The following is a 17389-nucleotide window of genomic DNA, read 5'->3' as shown; positions in this document are numbered from 1 at the left end:
GCAAGCAGTTTTTGGTTGCAATAATGCTCCCCACCACAATGAAGGCAAATGTTGGGAGCTTCTGCATCCTGTGGGATTCTGCCTCCCATGCCGGGAGTGGCTCCATGCCGCGGGGTGGTTCAGGACGTGCCGTGCTGCCAGAGGAGCGGGACTGCAGTTGGTAAGGATGCCGCAGGAATGCCGGCTTCCCGCGGCAGTGCTGAGCAGACATAAAGCAGTATTTATTAAGTGATTGCAATCACCAGCCTGTGGCCTGCCTGTTCCTTGCTGTCAGCCCGACACTGTTGTAGGTGACAGCCAGAGCAGCCTGTCTGCTGACACCCCATGCCACGAGCTTTACTGAAGCTCAAACAGTTTTGATAATTTTGCAATAAAATAAAGAGAATTGGCTCCTGCTGGGACCTCACTCCTGCTTCATAACAAGAAGTGCAGGTGAATGTTATATCAGTTACTCCCATATATTTTTCAATTCCTTAGGTAGTTGTGTCATTCCTTGCACAGGGGGAGCTTTAATTCACCTGAGTAAAGATAATTTCTATTAAATCTACAGTCTCAGGGGCTCAGGACTGAGATGGTCCTTTATGGTGTAGCCCATTATCCTATTCCTCTCACATGAGGCTGTGAGATTAAGCTATCTGGAGATCAGATCCACGTTTAAATGCCTTTTATTGTTCCTCTTCGCAGATTCAGGCAAAAACCCCCACAAAAGCAGTAAAGTGAACGGTGTGTGCTTACTTTCCCTCTGTTTCTGCTCTTTTTGCAGTGGGACGCATTCTCCATCCCAGAGCTACAGAACTTCTTGATGATACTGGACAAAGAAGAAAAGGACAAAATCCAGCAAGTGCAAAGGAAGTACGAGAAGTTTAAACAGAGACTGCAACAGACCTTGAAAGAAGCCAGAGGCAAGCCTGGATAACCCTTCAGGAGGCACTGGGCATCAGACTAAGCTAGATATTATTTTTAAAATGAAAAGACACTTCTCAGGACACCTTATAGTAGTCACTCTCCCTCTTCATCCTTCCATTAAGGACTGGCTCACAGCACCCATAAAATGAGCGTATTGCATTTTCTTCTTCTGAAACCTCTTATCCCAGGACCAGAGCCAGTCAAAGAACAGGAAGCCTGTTTTAAAACTGTGCCCGTCAACAAACCAAACAAACACAGCTGCTGGTTTGCTTTTCAGCTGTACCATCAGATGGAGAAGCTTCATGGAAAACGCTCGGTGTTAAGCCCAACAGGAACATCTACTGGCTAATGTTTTGAGCAGGGTAACACTTGCTGTTCACACTCCTCCCAGCAACTTGCTTGTTCTTGTTCAGAGGTGCTGCGGCTCATTGCGTGTGCCCACGTGGCCGAGTTCTCGTTTCGTAAGTAGAGCACAGGAAGCAGCAGATAAAGTGGAGGAGGTTGTTGCACCAAACCACGTGGGTGTTGCAGCTGTAAGCAATGTCGGACGGACTTGTTCAGGGCTAAGATAGCCAGGGAAATGTCAAGTTATGACACCAAGGCAGCTGCAACACCCAAACAGTCTGTTAGTAAGTATTACTGAAACTTAGTAATGTTAATTCCAGGAGAAGTCATCCATTTTGATTCTATTTAACTTCCAATTTTGAAAACAGATATGAGTTAAAGCAAATACCCATGATGCTTAGCTGAGCCAGTGTTTTACCACTTTTCTGCTCTATAGGAATTGGGACCTATGTTTTAAGAAATTCTGTTTGAAAAGTGTAAAGATGATGGTTGGGGCACTGGCCAATGGTTTGATATTGAACGTTTAGCAATACATATCCAACAGATGAATGCAGGAAAACTCAAAATCCCTTTCACAAATCAGACTGATTTTGAGCTATGAACGGGTCTGGCACTGAGGGAGAGGAGCTCCAACCAGGGCCAGGGTGTGGAGGTGGCACCGCAGGCTGCCTGTGTGGGAAAGCCTTAGCACCAGGAAGAGTAAGGTAACTATTAGCCTCAGATGCTTTCCGCCCACCACTCTCTCATGCTGTGCTTCCTCCTGCTAACCCTCCTTGCACTGCTTTCCTACCGCTCCTGTCCATGACACACCATTCTCTCCTGCCCTGTGCCACTCTGTACATGTCGTGTTCTCCTTCCCTCCCTCCCCACTCGCAATCGGTGCTCTGCCTGCTTGTCCAGGATGGTCACCAGGTTTTGCTCTCTACGTGGAGCTAGGAGAGGACAGAAGTCTCTCTCCCTCTCTCAGGGCTCCCACCGTCTCCAATGCATGCACTGCACATCCTTCATAAAAATCCTTGAGCGGGAGCCTCGGTTACTGCCATAACTCTAACCGAGACCCTGATCTTGCTGATGCCATGCAGGGATCACTGAAGGCTCCAGGGATGCCAGTCTGAGAGAGGATGGTCCCCATGTTTACTCTCAGTGCTTTGTACCGAGCACGCTGCACACAGCCAGGTTCAGTCTTCCCTCTGTTTACACAGGGCACCACAACAAAGCATAAAGAGAAAACGGAACATTAATACTAGCCAGATTCAGACGGAGCATGTGAAAGGGTTTCATATTGACTTGATGAACAAGTGGCCCTTTGAGCTCACTGTAGACTGCTGTGATCCCACCTGCGTGAAGTGGGAAGGGAAGCAACAGGTTACTGGGTAACAGTTACCACAGAGACAATGTGGAAGAGTCTAAAATTTACCTCAGTGCCTTTTTTTTTTCCTTAGGTGTGAAAACTTTGCATTTTGGGCTAAGGAGGAAGTTGGAAGGGGCTTTTGTCAAGAGGCCTTGTCAGTCCTGTCCCCCTAGTTACCTAAAGTAAAGTACTGTTGTGATGAGGCTGCTTTTGTCCATAGAGGGACGAGGAACTGTTTTGTTTCTTTCTTGAAGGTGACTGCTTGGGATCTTTTTTTTTTTTTTTTTTTTTTTTTTTTTTTTTCAGATTTGTACTTGAGTATGTTTGTTTATAAACCGTAAGAGAGTAACAGCATCACTTAAAGCCCCTTGGTTTGTATAAATGCCACTTTCTGCAAGCTTAGTTCCAGCTCATGTTTTAGTCAGTAGTATAAAAGGGTTTGCTAACAGGGCTATGGCCTCTGGCACATGGTGCAGGACGGGCCTCCCAGCTGTACTGTACTCTACACCCAGATGACCTTTAACAATGTGGCGGCAGCCCAAATAGAGCAACAATTTTCATGCTCTGGGGCTGTTTGTCCATTTACAAGAATACTTATTACTTCACCATGCACTTGTGAAGTAATTTAAATAACATTTATCTAGTGCTTTGAGTCTTGAAAGCACTGTATAAATACTTCTGTTCAGTCAAGAGGAAGAACACTGTAAAAACTGCCATTGGTTCTGAGAAGTAAGATCCAGATGCTTGTTTTTAAATCCCTTATCTTTCTGGCTAAAAGTTGTAAAGATTTCTTTTTTCTTGTTGTTTTCTACTAGAGTTTTGGTGACTGTCTCCCTCTCCCTTCCTGGAACCCAGCATGTCTTTGACATTTTGTAGAAGGCATGGCTTCTTATGCAATTACTGTGAATGCTGCTGAAAACCTCCTGCAAAGAGGAGGGCTGTTTCTTTTGTTTTGATGAGATATGGGGCATTTGAAGAATTGGTAGATCTTGAAACTCAATGGTCAGTTGAGCTGTGGCTAGGATAGAAGTATTGGCCCCTTCCCTAAGCGCAAAATACTGTTGGCAGTGCCTTTGGTTAGTATATTGTCTTGCCTAGTTCGTGTGAATTTATTTTTCATGTCTATTGTAAAACATGTAAAATAATGTGTATAGAATGGAATAGTAGAGCTTCTATGGCAAAGTGAAATGCATTTTTGCAATGCTGTAATTTATTTTTACTACTCCCTAGTAATTCTATGGCATTTTTAAAAAATGTCTCACTTCCAGCTTTTTTGAAGGTTCTGAAACTACTTGTTCATATGCAGACAGTGTAAAGACAATGATAATAAAACTGTCAGTAAAGAAATCTCTTTAACTTCCTTTTCTGGCGCCCTCCTATGGAACTTTCATGTATTAAGTCTAAAGGGAAAATACAGGAATCCTTCCTAGAAGTGAATTTAAATTTCTTAACCCTACTGTGAAGTGCTTAAGCTTCAGCTAAAGAAAAAGGTACAGAACATCTACCCCTGTGAAACCTGACCAAAGTGTTCCATAATCATCTCTTAATATTTTAGCTGGATTTGACAGAACTGCTACCCATGTCTACCTGTGATAAATTACAGTTAATGTCATACATTAAAATGTATTTATTATATATATAAGTAATATAAACCATAAAAATCCAGCTAACAGAGTTCATTCTCAGTGCTGGAATGTCTGATACTAATACCTGGAAATGTTTAAAAGGATAAAATCTAAAACCAAATGGGTTTTACTTCTGACATACACAACCTATGGCACAACACACTGGACTGTTCTAGAACAATGTGTTGGAATATACTTGCTTACATTTCAGTGGAGGTTCTACTACCATGCCTCTTGCTTTGCATCTTTTAGCAAAATATTAAGCTAGCCAAAAGCCACTGTAGCCAGAAAACCAGTGCACCATTAGGAAGTTCTAGAAAATACATGGAAGAGGATAATGCTAGGGGTTTTATTCAGCTTTTTATTTTTATGAAAAATGGACAGCTGGAGCAATATTATTATTTAGGTGAATCCTAGACCTTGTAAACATCCAGGACTCATTTTTGAATGAATAGGGCCTGTACATTATCCTTGATTTGTTGGCAGAACACTTCTATAAATAATGAGATCTGAGTAATTCTTACAGTAGATTTTTCTCTTACTTCCTCCGGCCAAGCTTTGGAGCCTTCTCAAGGCCTTGAATATATTTCCGAGGTAGCTGGTATTCTTCTGCAACATAACCAAGAGTTCACTTCAGGTAAATATTCAGAGCTCAAGAATTAAAATCTGTATCTTGCTGTAACCAGTCCCAGCCCAGTTCCAGAATCGACTTACCTAGCAGCATCTTGGCCAGATGATGGATTTGGTTGCCTTGGATCTGGACCTGAACTCTGTCTTTTGTTCCTGGTACTGGGGTGATGGTGGCACTGGCTTGTACTTTCTGTTGCAGAATGTTGGCCACACACTGTGGGTCTAGACCATACAGCTCAAGGTTCTTGATAATTGTCACCTACAAGTTTTAATAATTATTGCAAACATCACTGCTGTAGGTATTAGCAAGTCACGTCTCATTCATCCCAGAAAAACGAGCTGCCAAAGCTGCTCTCAGAATCTGGGCTTCTGCTCAAAACCCCTAATGTTAGTTTTCTTTTTACCTTTTTATTTGATGATCTCTGTGCTATGGTTATGTCGATGGCCTCAATATTTCCTTTCCTCACAATAGGTTCTTGTCCAAAAAATGTTACCTGGTGTAAGGGCTGCAGTCGTTCAAGGCACCTGAACAAAGTTTATACATCCAATTAGTCTATACAGTACAGCAAGGCTGATGTTAACTCTGCTTTTCCACTGCGGCCTCTCACAGGTTTTTGAGACTACATGAAAGCCAAGATTCTACATGTGAGAAAAATTTGTATCTTAAGAAGATAATGCATGATGATCTCATGCAAAGATTTGCATCCTAGCTATTATTTAAAGAAAGGGACTGACTAAAAAGAAAGCTAGTCTCCTGACTTGCAAAAATTATAGCTTAGACTGTTACTGGTACAATTTTATAAATTGGGTCTTGTAGAGGAAAACCTTCTTTAATTTTGTCTTTAAGCTATTGTTCAGTTGTATTGTTCACAGATAGGTGAAGCAACTTCAGTTTAAATTTCAGCATAAACTATGTTACTGTCCCATGAGCAAACTTGGCTTCAGAAATAAAGGAAGCTGCTGGAGGTGCTGTGGAAGCACTGTGTGAGGAAGAAGCTCAAGGCAAGAAACACATTGGGGATATTTAGGCAAAGTTTTTCAGTACATGGAAGCAATGGTCTTGTGTCAGATACTCAGGCCTCTTGGACCTAGAAGGTGGGTTTAGGTTGTAAATGCAGAAGTTGTCCTGCACATAAAGAGCAGGATGATGAGCATGGCCTAAAAAGGGCATGTTCAGCTATCTATTGAAAAGGATGGCTTTATAAATATGTACATACAGATTATCCACAAAACCAGGCACTTTTTCTTTAGGAAGCTTTCCCTGGTAAGTAAGTGGTTAGCAGGTAAACGAAAAAACCCTAACAACAACAGTTAATGCTAGGTGCTTGTTAAGTGGTGGAGAATGAGAGATCCTTCAAGTGAAGGTCTCTGGATATTTTTTGTTGTATTACCAGTAGGAAGTTACAACTTGGGTAGCTCCAATAACATGTGGCTTTGAGTTGCATGCTATATATCTGTGTAATACTGAAACACTACATTGGGAAAAGTCACCTGCTCAAGAGGTCATCCCATTTAAGTTTTGAGATTTCATCTTGTTCTGATTTATCTAACAGGCAGTCGCACAGAATGGCATTCACCTTTACAAAGCTACAAAAACAAAACACACGCGTTAGAAGCGAACAAGTTCACTTTTTTCCTCTAACTTCAGCATCTCCTGCGGAAGCAGGGTAGGACGACTTCCATGTCTACTTACTTTTTGTTTGTTTCATCAACCAACTCATTAGTCTTCACATAGTTAATGATGATGTTTCTCACCTCGCTGCTTGAGAGGATGCTGCCTTTTCTAAAGAGAAAGAAAACTTTTTCGCTTACTACTTTAAGTTGTTAGGTGTTGGGTTCTGTCGCTAAGACAGAAGACTCCAACTACCCTGACAACATTCGGTAGCAACAGCTCAATATTGAAACACATCTGCTAGGGGGTGATTTCTTATTACACCTTAGCTGCTGTATACCAGATAAAAGGCTCACAGCAGTAATTACAGAGACTCTAAAACTCTTGGTTCTGGGAACCTAGTTTGGGAGGATGACCCTAATGGCACACCTAACTTCAGTGGATAAAGTACAAAAGTGCTCATCTGGAGAAAGGCTGCCACTGAGTGCTATCTAAACTACATCAAAACAGACAAGATTAGGGCACAAGGAGGCAAGTGAGTTCTTTAAATTATCTGAGCATCCTCTTTTCAGTAAACCATACTGTAGGTGGGCAGAATATGCCTTACCCAATGGCAAATTAAGACAATCCAAGTAAAATATATCAATTTTGACACTTGAGCTATCACCTCCTTAGCTGTGGGAGAAGTGATGTGAGTACTTGCTGAATGCGGTTGTCACAGCCTCTTCTCTTTCTTCCCTTTGTGAAGCAATGAATGTATTCTTGATTCCCATCACCTTTCCTGACAGCATTGCAGGGCCCTCCAATAAGGGCTAACAAAATGGTAGCAGCATAGGTTTGCTAGTCTCTCTCTTTGTGTAACAATGGGTTTTTTTGTACTTTTCTAGTGCTTACCTGTGTCCAGATTCCTGAAAGAGTGGGATCATTTTTGTTGAGACCCCATAAAGTGGAATGATTTCAGGAGCATGGTACACTTTTTCTCTGTCTTCACTCTTGCTGTCTTGGCCAGCAGAGGCTGAAGAAAATCCTTCAGGTACTGCAAATGCTTTAATGCTGAAATGAGAATTATTTGGCATGAGTGAAAGGAATTGAAACTTAGCACTTCCATTTCACTGAGAAACTAAAACCTAGCAGAGTTGCACAAAAAGCTTTCTGGTCTGTTGTATAGTATGTCAGTTCCTCCACATGCATTCCATTGCAGTGGGGGGCCTGTGTCTCTGGATTAAAGAACATGGTGAAAGAACAGTGTTTTGAAGCAATTAGCTACAATTACTAAATTTGTCTTTGTACACATTTCAAAGAAGATACACATAAATAAGCACCTTAACTCAGCTGATATTAAACACTTTTCACTCTGAGTAAAGCCCTATATGATGGGAAAAAGTTAATCTCTCCACCTATTCTAGGCATATTTGATTCTCGTAATTAGACAACTGCCATAATTCAAAGGATGCTGCCCCATTCCATAGAATTGCTAGAATTAAATTAAAAAAAACCAACTATACTCTCCACAAATGTACAATGATTCTTTAGTGGTCACTGAAAAAGGGCAATTCTGGAAGAGAGGGGTAAGAACTGTATCACTGCAGGAGCTAGAGTCTCATTTCATTGACCAGAGCTGCAGATTCTATGCTCGCAGGTAAGAGAATTGACAAACTGAGTTTGAGTATGCCTGTCTCCTAATGATAAGGCCAAGTTTAATGAAAGAAAAGTTAATGCAAAAAGTCAAAGTAATTCTGCTTCTTTCCAAATGCAGAAGATATGCTGCTATCTACAGAAATATTCTCCACTCCATTAGTTGCCAAGGAGACGTTACAGAAGAGGAAGCCTCAGGCGCGCTGGGAAATTTCAAGAGAGAGCTAACATGCCAATATGCAGAAGGAACAAGTAGGATGTTCTTGATGTGAGGTATCTGCTAAACCTTAGAAAGATAATAGAAACACCAATAAAGGAATTGGGTAATAAGTAACTGAAAGGGTAAGAGTATTTTTGCAAATCAATATGTGTAATGGAAAACAGGAAATTTTTTTTTTTTGAGATTATAACTTTGGCTTCTGATCTTGCAAACTGCTTGATTTGATCCTGTATGACATTCTGAGACTGTAGTTTCATGAGCATTTATTCAGCAGCAGTCATCTTTTTACTGGAGTTATTGTTTAGACAGGTAAGTTCACTTCAAAGCTGAACAATGAGTTGTCCCAGCACATAGATGGAATGGAGAGGGGGAGACCTGCTTAAACTGGGAGGGCATAAAACAGTCATACCATTATAGTCACTGTTAAATAGATGGAAAACTGCCTGGTGGGTTTCAAAGCTTCTCGCTTCCCTTCCCCCAACAACAACAAACTCACGCAAACTATCAAGACACTGTCAAAGGAATGTACTTTTTAGTGACTGCTAACAGGCTTGATACTGTAACTCTTTTATTAGTATCCAAACTGGATGCCAGAAATTGTCATTCTAACACTGCAACAAATTGCAATGAATTGAATCCTCCTTAACATTTTCAAAGCCATTTCTATGGAAAATTTGTACACCCGCTACAAGGATAAAGAGCCATGTGCAACTTTCAGATCATTTAACAGTACTTTTTGATCTTAAGTTCTATGGATGAATGCACAACTGACAAGAAAGGCAAGGCGGAGATCACGACACTGTCATAAGACTTTAAGCATGCTCAGTGCCACTGAGTAAAGAAGGAAGAATATAGTTTACCTGGAAGAACTTCACAAGAGCAGGAAACATAAGCAATGTTGTACAGAAGCAGGGTATAAAACCCCTCCATAGCACATTAAGATTAGGAAATGAGGGCTGCTACAGCTATTCAGAACAGGAATTCAAGTAGAGTATAGGTAATAGAGCTGGAAGTAGCAGATTCCACTCCCTTCTTTCAGAGACTACCAGCTCTTTAAAAGACTACAATATTCTACATACTCTGGATGTTTCCAGTCCACTTCCACGATGCTCTCCACACCTTTGTTCAGCTCCTTCACTTGTAAGATCTTCTGGTGCTGCATACATTGCAGGAATTTAGAGAACTGAAGGAAGCAACAATCAGAAACGTGGAGTCAAGCATTTAAAATTCCTGTTCATGTGTTTCTGACTGCCCTAAAGTTACTTGCTAAATCAGAAAAACTTCTTCAAAAAAACCCCAAAACCAAAACAACACCACCACCACCACCTTTGCTTCTCTAAACACAGCAATTGCTAAGGAGCAGTGAGTACCTCTGTCTGGCTCTAAAACAGAGTAAAAGCAAGTGTTCCTTTTGTAGGTCTGCCATCTGTTTGTTCTGGGACTCTCTTAGCCAAATCGCAGTACATCTCACATGAATTACTGGGAGATCTTTGGCAATGCATTTTGTCTTTCCTTGCCATCTACACAACAGGGACAATATTGTCTCTTTTTTCTTCATTTTTGTTCATTAACAGCTTTAGAAAAGGAATGGCCTCTTCTTGCAATTGCACTGTCCCACAAGATCAGAACCCTTTAATAGCTATCGCAGTATATAGTGGCAGATAGCATTAGCTGCATTCAAAGCAGACCAATGCTCATGTTTTCAGGACAATTACTTTTCTCCCTGGATCCCACAGGAGCAGAGAGTTGAGAAAAAGAACTTGGCTTTTAATAACAGCTTCTAGGCTTTTTGTTTATCTGTTTGTTTTACTAACACTTGAACAATTACAAGTTCAAACTTTTTCTCTCCTTCCATACCTTATTTAAATTAATGCAAAAAAATGACAGAAAAATCTCACCTTCTTGTAGCTTGATTTCTTTATGTCCAATTGTTGTCCAGCAGGGCTATAAATGGATTTTTTAAAAGTTCTTTAGTTACAAGTCACCCTTCATTTCTTCTTAAATCTTGCTACTTATGCTAGAAGTTTCTTAACAGTGGAAATACAAATCATACAGAGAAAGAATTACTTCAAACAAGCTAACAAATAGAATATGATGGTGAAACTAGTGCTGATGTTCCTATGGATAGGCAAACAGCCATTTAAGTGACTAAATGATCTTGAAACAAATGTCAGCCAACTCAAGTTAGCTACCAAGTGCATATCCTGCTCTGGACAATCCTCACATCAAAGCATTTGACGTAAGAAGTGAGCATAATCTCAGGTAACCTTAGATAAGGACTGAATTTTATTTTTGAGTCAAAAACTTCATCCTAAATATCACACTTGATCTCCACAGTTTTAAAGACAAAAACCCAGCATGCAAATCCAAAGACAATCTTCTTACCACATACCAGCATGAGAACATATGGCTGCGTAGAAATGTGCTGGTGAGCAGAGGGAGATCCGACTTCTTTACTTTGCATTTTAAGGCATGAAAAAAGCACTGATTAAATAATGCATCCATTTGCTCTGCAGGGAAAAAAGGACAAGCCATGAGTAGTCTGTCTTTCAGAACACAGCACGCAGTTCCTTCAGACCACACAGAACTGTCTCTACCTCGTTCTCACAGTGAGCTGTCTACAATGCATGGTAATCTAGGTTGTGGGTACGGGCTTCAGCAAACCAAAGGGGCATAGTTTGGTTTCATTTGTATGCAAAAATACCTTGTGGAGTCCTACTGTCTTCAGCTTCCTGCTGAACCTCTGTGTTGGCGTCTTCAGCTGTTTCTGCAGCTCTGTTCTCATTGAGTTCCTCCTTTCCCAACAGTATTGTACAACTGTCTCGCCCCTTCAGGCTCAAATCACCAACGTCCACATGCTGCAATGGGTCAGTGGAGAAGCTGATGACAGGCTCTTTCCCCTCCATCTCTTCCTCATCTTCAGCACTCTCCTTTTCAGCAGAATCTGTTACCAAGGGAGCTAAGGTAGGAGGATAAGATTTGTCACCATATTCCCTAGAAAAGGAAGAAAAAGCATAACATAGCTTTCTGTTTACTGCTTTGAAACCCATAGGACAATGAACAAATGTCACCATGATAAAAGGCACTGGCAGCTGCAAGGATCTTTTTCCACATTCTCAAAACCATAAAATTTATTTTTAACTCATCTTTCTCCATAAACTCCATGTTCCCCCCATGAATCTGAAGTTAAAACCGAGCAGACTAGTTGAATCCAAATGCAGAGCAACTCATTTATTTGGTTGAGACTGGCACAGTTGACCGTTTTTAAGCAAAAGTCATTCAAAGTTCACTTTTGATAGAACAAGATTTTCTAAAATCAGAGTAACAGGGATGTTCTAGCTTCATTTCTATAATAATTACACTCAGGTTGAAGGAACTGAATCAAATGAGTAATTTCATATATCTATTTCCAATATGTATATAATGGATAGATGTCAGGACAGACACCTGCTTCTGTCAGAAAAGTGTGGCCATCAAAACAATGTAGCCAAAACCTTAATGATGGTCATATCTAAACTGTACCCAAATAACTCAATATGTTGAACTAACAGATTAAACTTACTGGGGCACAGATGTTGGTTTTAGTAAACACATGAGACTTGTTACACATTTTACCAAATGCCTGGCAATATACCCACCAGAGGTGATCCATGTAAGTGTGCAACACAGCAAAGCCCTTCCCTTTCATTCCAGCAGCCAGCATCTCTGCAGTGGACATAGTGGCAACTGCAACTGCTACTGGAGCTCTGGGAAAAGAAGGGAGTGTTACAGCACACATACACTGTGCTACTCTAGACAAAGACAGACTGAGCCATTGTGATATACCAAATTTCTCTTGCAATGTCCTTGTTCTTTACCACTTGCATTTTTTAAAGCACCTAGGAGTTTTCTGGTTTTGTCCCATCTTTCTGGTATGTAAAGTCTTCCAAAGAATCCCAAGGATATGTGCAGCTGTGATACTGAAGTGAAGGTTGTGCAGTGATGCATTCTTTGCTTTAATAAACTACAAGAAGCATATGCACTGCCAAAAGAACTAGCAGTGGGGAAAAAAACCAACAGCTTTAGCACTGCTCCCTCACTCTGAATTTCCTCATGGACAAAAAGACAACTACGCAGAATACAATCTTTTGTTAAAAAAATTACTCTTTCGAAACAAATCTACCAGTTGTGCCCCCGCAGGTCCAAAAGAACCAATTTGCAAAGCTGTCCGCCCGAGCTCAAATATATCCTAACCCAGAAACTTCAGTGGATTTTTTTTTTCTGCTGTATTTTCCATTGTTTAGGCCCACAGTGCATCAAATGCACAAGAACAATTCTGCTTTTATTTCCTCAAAACCCCCAGAGTCTTCCTGTAAAAAATAGCTTCATTTCATTTTTGGTTTCTAAGAAAAGGTATGAATAAAGAATCCTCTGTACCTGTTTCCCAAGAGGGTGACAGCACAGAGCGTGCCCCGCTCTACTTGAGGAAAGCCAGAAGATGGCACTACAACTCCTGGCAGCATCAGATCTGAAGAAAAGAATAAAGCACATCCATTTCTCAATGAAAGACTCAGCCACTACCTCCTCCACCCCCATCCCTCCTGTTACTCAGCAAAAACACAAGCCTGTTAATAGCTGAGCACATGCCAGATAAAACATGATTCTCTGTTTCTCCTAGTAAGGCAGCACATCTTGCTACCATCCTGTGGAGTAAGGGATCCAGTTCACAAGGGTGCTGGGCACATCCCAAAAAATTGCAGAGGAGCTAAGCATGCTCAGCCCCTTGCATTGTCAGGCCCGAAGGGAGTAGTTTTTAACAGAAAGGTACGAGCTCCCAGCCTAGAGAGCATTACTCTTCATTAATGACATGGAAAAAGAAAGGAACAAGGAGGTGTGTCTGGAATGACCCTTCAATCTTGCTGTCCCAGGGGCAGGTTATCCCAGTAGCTCTCTCCCTGAAGAGAGAATTGCCTAAAATTTGCCACTGCCAACCCAACCCTCCTGATCTGACACAACAGCTGCCTGCACTCAGCTGTAAACTCTCCTTAGCATGAGGAAGCAGCCTTAACCATCTCCTTGCTAATCTGGACAGAAACAGTAAAACTTGTTGTGTGCTTCCTTCTGCTTTCCATACCTGGGATGAATAAACCGGCATGTGAGTAAAGAACAGTTTTCCATGCCGCACATATGGCACCATGTCATCACCAAATTAGGTAAAGAGCATCTGCCCTCCCTCATAGCAGCTGTAATTGTCTAGAGCTTGCAGTCTCATGGACTGACCTGTGTTCCATGGTTTGGTTTTGAAGGCATCTCACTTTTTTCTCAGCATCATAGATTTAATGTGTATGCTGAAGAAGCCAACAATATTTTTCCTCCCATTCACTGTCACAACTACTTTCAGCAAATCTAGAATGAACTCTGCAATTGCAATCAAGGCTCCAGATCTCTGAGGACAGAAATCACATAAAGACCTTAACGTGACAAGGTAAGTAGCATATGTATATTATGTAAATAACCAGGGCAGACAGTAAATATTTGAATTCACGGATAGCACTACTTTGATGCTCCTCTTTGTAACTGAACGGTCCCTAAATCTGCTCCCTCCCTCCACGTCTGCAGCACTGGATAGTCTCATGCCTTTCCTCTTTTTTCTGAGATGTGGCTCTACCTCTCCCCTCTGCCTTTGTTGGCCATTGTCTCCGTGGCCAGCTTCTTATCTTTGGATCGTACCCAGAGGTAGCCTGGTTGCCATGGGAGATGAATGACCTGCAGCCCTCTTTCATCAATTAGCCCTCTTCCCCCATTAGCAAGACTTTTTTTTTCCCAGAAACTAGGTCACTACAAGCCAGCAGCAAGGCTTGCTCAGATGTCTATCACAGCTACACATTCAAGCCCTTTATTTCCCCAAAAGCAAACAAAGTGAACAGAGGGACTTGAGTTCTACTTTAGATACTGTGTAATGGAAAAAAGACATCTCTTCCTACATGTACACTTCCATTTACAGACTAAGGCCGCAGTGGCTGCAATTTAATCTTTTTCTGGTTGAGCAGTTCAGCAATTTAAAGTTTATAAAGACCTGATTCTCATGAGTCTGAACTGCGTCCAAAGCAGGTTCCAGAAAATAGAATCCTTTCTTTTTAGTCTTGCTCCATAATTAGGTGGTAGAGCCAGTAATCCAGGAATTCAAATCCAACCTCACCTGCACAATCCACCATTTACCTGACAGCGATTACAATTGTAGGTTCCAATATAAACTCACTTCTTATCCATAGGATAAGCTAGTTCACCTCTGAACTGACAGGAAGCAGGGTGGCAGCAAAGAAACTCAGCTGCTCAAGGAAAGTTACAAAAAAGACAGACCAATGACACAGGCAGCTCTGTGTCCCAATTCAGAGTTGCTTATCACCCTGAGAAGACATTTCCAAGTCTGAGACTCCCACACTGAACAGGTTACTGCATTTAAACAGCTTGACCTGCTTTGTTTCATTCACAGACTTTTTTACAGCTAATTTATTTTCCTTTTTAGGACATCACCATGAATTACTTTTGAGTACTTATTCTTTATACTTTTTTGTTTCAGGTACATTTTTGCCACTGGGCAAGATAACATCAAAGCAGCCCTGAAGGCAACTCCTTTTTGCAATGCAATGTGACAAAGTTCTAGACCTCTTACCTGCTCCTCCTGCTAGTTTCTGTAGCACAGGGGGCCATGTTGAAAAAGCAGGGAGAAGATCTGGGTAGACCCACAGAGTGTACACTGTCCCAAAACAGAACCAAATTTAAAGATGCATCATTAAAAACTTCTCTAGCTGTTGCTTCTTCCCATCTTTAAGACTAAGCAGTACAATACTAACCACAACTAAGCACTCCCCTGTTACTCAGGTAATCAAGAAATCTGAAGTCAGAACAACCCTACAATAATTAGTAGATGTGATGGAGAAAAATAAACTGCTAGTTAATTCAAGCCCCTGTGAATTATTGTAAAGGATATAGATAAATGTTTGCATTATTTTCCTTAAATCAAGGACACTTGGCACTAAAATGCTAGTCCAACAGGGGAGAATTGCTGGGTATGGGAAAAATAAAAGCATAGAATATCAGAGCAATTCATTGCCTAATTCCAGGGCTGCCTGGAAGTGGACATCATGCTTCTTGGAATTACACCTTGCAGTGGACAAGAGAGAGAAAAGGGGCTAAGATGCTAAACTATGACTTAGAAACCGGGAAACAAGTCTTTTAACCTCTGAGCACGTCAGGTGCCTTTTTGCAGAAAGAATCCAGAAATGCCACCGATGTCGCAAAGGTGCTGGCAGAATAAATGCGCTAAAGATTATGAAATATACCGATACAATAGTGATAAGTACTTAAGACAGAGACAAGGAAATCTTTTGGGGAAAGGCTGGTGCCCAGTAGGTAAAGAGGGAGGATTATTCTAGTCCACTGCCCATACCTGTTGGATACAGAGCTTTCTCAATTTCAAACAGTATTGGGTTCCTGTTATTCATGTAAACAGTGATGGCCTCCCCTTTGTGAGAGTATATTTTGATGACATTAAGCTCTTCCTTGTTTGGAATAAACTCAGTCAATTGTTCAGCACTAAGGTTAGGAAAAGCTGCCGCAACATCGGTTCGTAGTTTTCTCCTGTAATGATAAAGTCATAAGCGTGTTACAAAGCTGTCTAGACCATGCCTCAAAATAATTCCTAGATCAGTAGTTACTATTTTGTTGGCTGTTCACGCAATTCCCACTTTTTCACAGAAGATAATCTCAAGCATTTGTGTCTGGCTTTACAAATGAGATAGTTGCATGCTGGAAGAATACCGGGAAAAGTCCAAATATGCTGGCCTTGCTCGTATTCTTCCTTAAACACCTGCTTACAGCTCCTGCTGCTGTCTTTGCCCCCGTTTCGCACTGTGGTTTCACTACTGCTCTGAGCTCCTGAGCACAGATCTGGGGGTGTCAGGCTCGCTCGGCCCAGCCTGTCGCCTACAGCCTCCCGCACGGAGGAGCAGGGGTGCAGGCAGATTTCCCTCTCCCCCCATTTTTAATTGACGTTTAAGACACGGTGACCGGCACAAGGCGGGTTTGCGTGGCCATTCACAGATCGGCAAGCCGGCCTAGCACGGCTACGCGAGAACATAGAAGTAAAGAAGGATCAGCTAGGCCTGGACGAAACCGTTCATTTAAGTCTAGTTTAAGGAGGGCAGCACCTTCAACCGTTCGCGTTTACCACAGGTGCCAGGCCAAACCAGCCGCAGCTCCCCGCCTGCCCCGGGCCCCCCCCGCCTCTCCGCGGGGGCAGAGCCGCTGCCCTCGCCCGAGACCGACGCCGGACGGCGATTGCCGGCCAGCACCGCCGCGCCCGAGGGCCGGCCCGGCAGCGGGATCGAGCCGTTCCCCTCAGCCGAGCCCCCCGGCCTCCCGCCTCCGGGCCTCCCCGTCCTCGGCGCGGCGGGGCCGGGGCGGGGGGGGGGTGCTCCGGCCCAGCACTCACCGGTCGGACCCTTTGATGGCGGTGTTGGATCTCACCCGGAACGCCCTGGAGAACATGGCGGGCCCGCGCCCCCCAGCCGCCGCCTGGTTCCCCCTCAGGCCGCAGCGGCCGCCATGGCCGCCGTCCCGCGGTACAAAAGCGTCCGGCTGGAAACCGCCTCCCCGCCAAACCTCGCTCAGACCGCCCGGCTCGCTCCCCCCGCCCCGGGGCCCGTGCGGGTTCGGGCTCCGCGCGGGGGAAGGCGGTCGCCGTGAGCCGCCTCGCCGGCGTTGCGGGTTTTCTGCCCGACGGAGCCTTTTCCTCTCCCCAAACGCTGTGTCCTGCGAGGGGGCCCCTGGGGCGGGGTACCGGGAGACTGAGAGAGGCGAGAAACGGGCAATGAAACCCCAACGTTTCGCATACGGATTTTAAACCGTAAGGGCTCTTTTTTTTTTTTTTTTTTTTTTGGTGAGGAGGGTGCTCTGCCGGTTACCAGGGGAGGCCTACGGGCGGCGAAAGCCCCCCCTTCCGCCCCGTTTTTCTGGCCCGCTCCCTCCCTCCGAGCCGCCGCCACTGCGCAGGCGCCGCCCGACGGCGGGTGGGCGGGGGGTGG

General features: G+C 43.1%; 2 protein-coding genes across 9 annotated transcripts in view; one reads left to right on the top strand and one right to left on the bottom strand.

Moving 5' to 3' along the window:
• Positions 1 to 3949, top strand: part of RASSF5 (Ras association domain family member 5) — a 35528-nt gene extending 31579 nt beyond the window's left edge. For all 6 annotated transcript variants that reach the window (XM_029999344.1, XM_029999346.2, XM_029999345.1 and 3 more), the window contains one exon: positions 764 to 3949. In XM_029999344.1, the coding sequence (XP_029855204.1) occupies positions 764 to 916 (153 nt within the window). In that variant the 3' untranslated portion in view covers positions 917 to 3949. The remainder of the gene's footprint in view (positions 1 to 763) is intronic.
• EIF2D (eukaryotic translation initiation factor 2D) lies at positions 843 to 17118 on the bottom strand. Of its 3 annotated transcripts, XM_041119657.1 has the most exons (16): positions 16798 to 17118; positions 15754 to 15944; positions 14977 to 15060; positions 12741 to 12831; positions 11963 to 12070; positions 11029 to 11318; positions 10717 to 10834; positions 10223 to 10268; positions 9404 to 9507; positions 7364 to 7522; positions 6551 to 6640; positions 6349 to 6444; positions 5262 to 5382; positions 4942 to 5116; positions 4752 to 4836; positions 843 to 2441 (listed from the first exon to the last, which is right to left on the bottom strand). In XM_041119657.1, the coding sequence occupies exons 1-15, from the start codon at positions 16851 to 16853 to the stop codon at positions 4766 to 4768; spliced, it is 1800 nt and encodes a 599-aa protein (XP_040975591.1). In that variant the 5' UTR covers positions 16854 to 17118; the 3' UTR covers positions 843 to 2441; positions 4752 to 4765. The 3 variants fall into 3 exon arrangements, with proteins under 3 accessions (XP_040975591.1, XP_029855199.1, XP_029855200.1); XM_029999339.2 differs by lacking the exon at positions 843 to 2441 and having other exon boundaries at positions 4569 to 4836; positions 16798 to 17117; XM_029999340.2 differs by lacking the exons at positions 843 to 2441; positions 15754 to 15944; positions 16798 to 17118 and adding an exon at positions 13584 to 13749 and having other exon boundaries at positions 4569 to 4836.
• Between the last annotated feature and the right edge of the window lie 271 nt (positions 17119 to 17389).

The sequence above is a fragment of the Aquila chrysaetos genome, chromosome 24 (assembly GCF_900496995.4).
Source record: "Aquila chrysaetos chrysaetos chromosome 24, bAquChr1.4, whole genome shotgun sequence".
In the NCBI taxonomy this organism is placed as follows: Eukaryota; Metazoa; Chordata; class Aves; order Accipitriformes; family Accipitridae; genus Aquila; species Aquila chrysaetos.
Note: the sequence above shows the minus strand (reverse complement) of the source record. Positions and strands in the feature narration are given on the sequence as shown.